The following is a 609-nucleotide window of genomic DNA, read 5'->3' as shown; positions in this document are numbered from 1 at the left end:
ATTGGGCGGCAAGGGCTANCGTGCCAGGGGAGGAAGATAGGTAACGTTCTCAATGCCCCCGCCCCCACCTCAAGGAAGGAACTGCAGAGCTTCCTGGGAGCCGTTGGGTACCTACGACCCTTCATCCCGCGGTTCGCCGAGTACACTGCCCCACTGTTCGAGTTGCTCAAGAAGGGCAGGCTGTTCGTCTGGTCGGATGCTCGAGGAGAGGCGTTCATGAGGCTGAAGCAGGCGGTAGCCGGGGCGTCGTTGCTCCACAAGCCGGTTCCAGGAGCGCCGCTCGTCATCGAAACAGATGCCTCAGAGGTTGGCATTGGCGCGGTGTTGAAGCAGGTGCAAGAGGGCAGAGAGGCCCCGTTAGAGTTCGCGTCCAAGAAGTTCGCAGACGCGGAGAGAAAGTGGGATACGAGAGAGAGGGAGCTCTTCGCCGTCAAGTGGGCTGTAGAGAAGTGGTGCGACTACGTAGCGCTCCATCATTTTACCTTACGCACAGATCACGCCAACCTACGCTACCTTGTGGGGTAGACAAAGGGAGTGTCCGCTGGGCGCTGGCGCTCAGCAGGTTCAACTTCACCTTAGAGTTCCNGTCGGGAGAGAAGAATAACATGG

General features: G+C 59.0%; 1 protein-coding gene across 1 annotated transcript; it reads left to right on the top strand.

The window, feature by feature from the left end:
• Positions 1 to 162: 162 nt before the first annotated feature.
• GNI_242720 (Gag-pol polyprotein) lies at positions 163 to 525 on the top strand (the record flags this gene model as incomplete). The annotated part of the gene is made up of 1 exon (XM_011136470.1): positions 163 to 525. A coding segment is annotated over one exon (363 nt), but the record flags the coding sequence as incomplete, so codon positions are not given.
• Between the last annotated feature and the right edge of the window lie 84 nt (positions 526 to 609).

This window comes from Gregarina niphandrodes (genome assembly GCF_000223845.1).
Source record: "Gregarina niphandrodes unplaced genomic scaffold scaffold00915, whole genome shotgun sequence".
NCBI classification, from domain to species: domain Eukaryota; phylum Apicomplexa; class Conoidasida; order Eugregarinorida; family Gregarinidae; genus Gregarina; species Gregarina niphandrodes.
The sequence above is the reverse complement of the archived record's forward strand: the minus strand, read 5'-3'. Positions and strand labels throughout refer to the sequence as shown.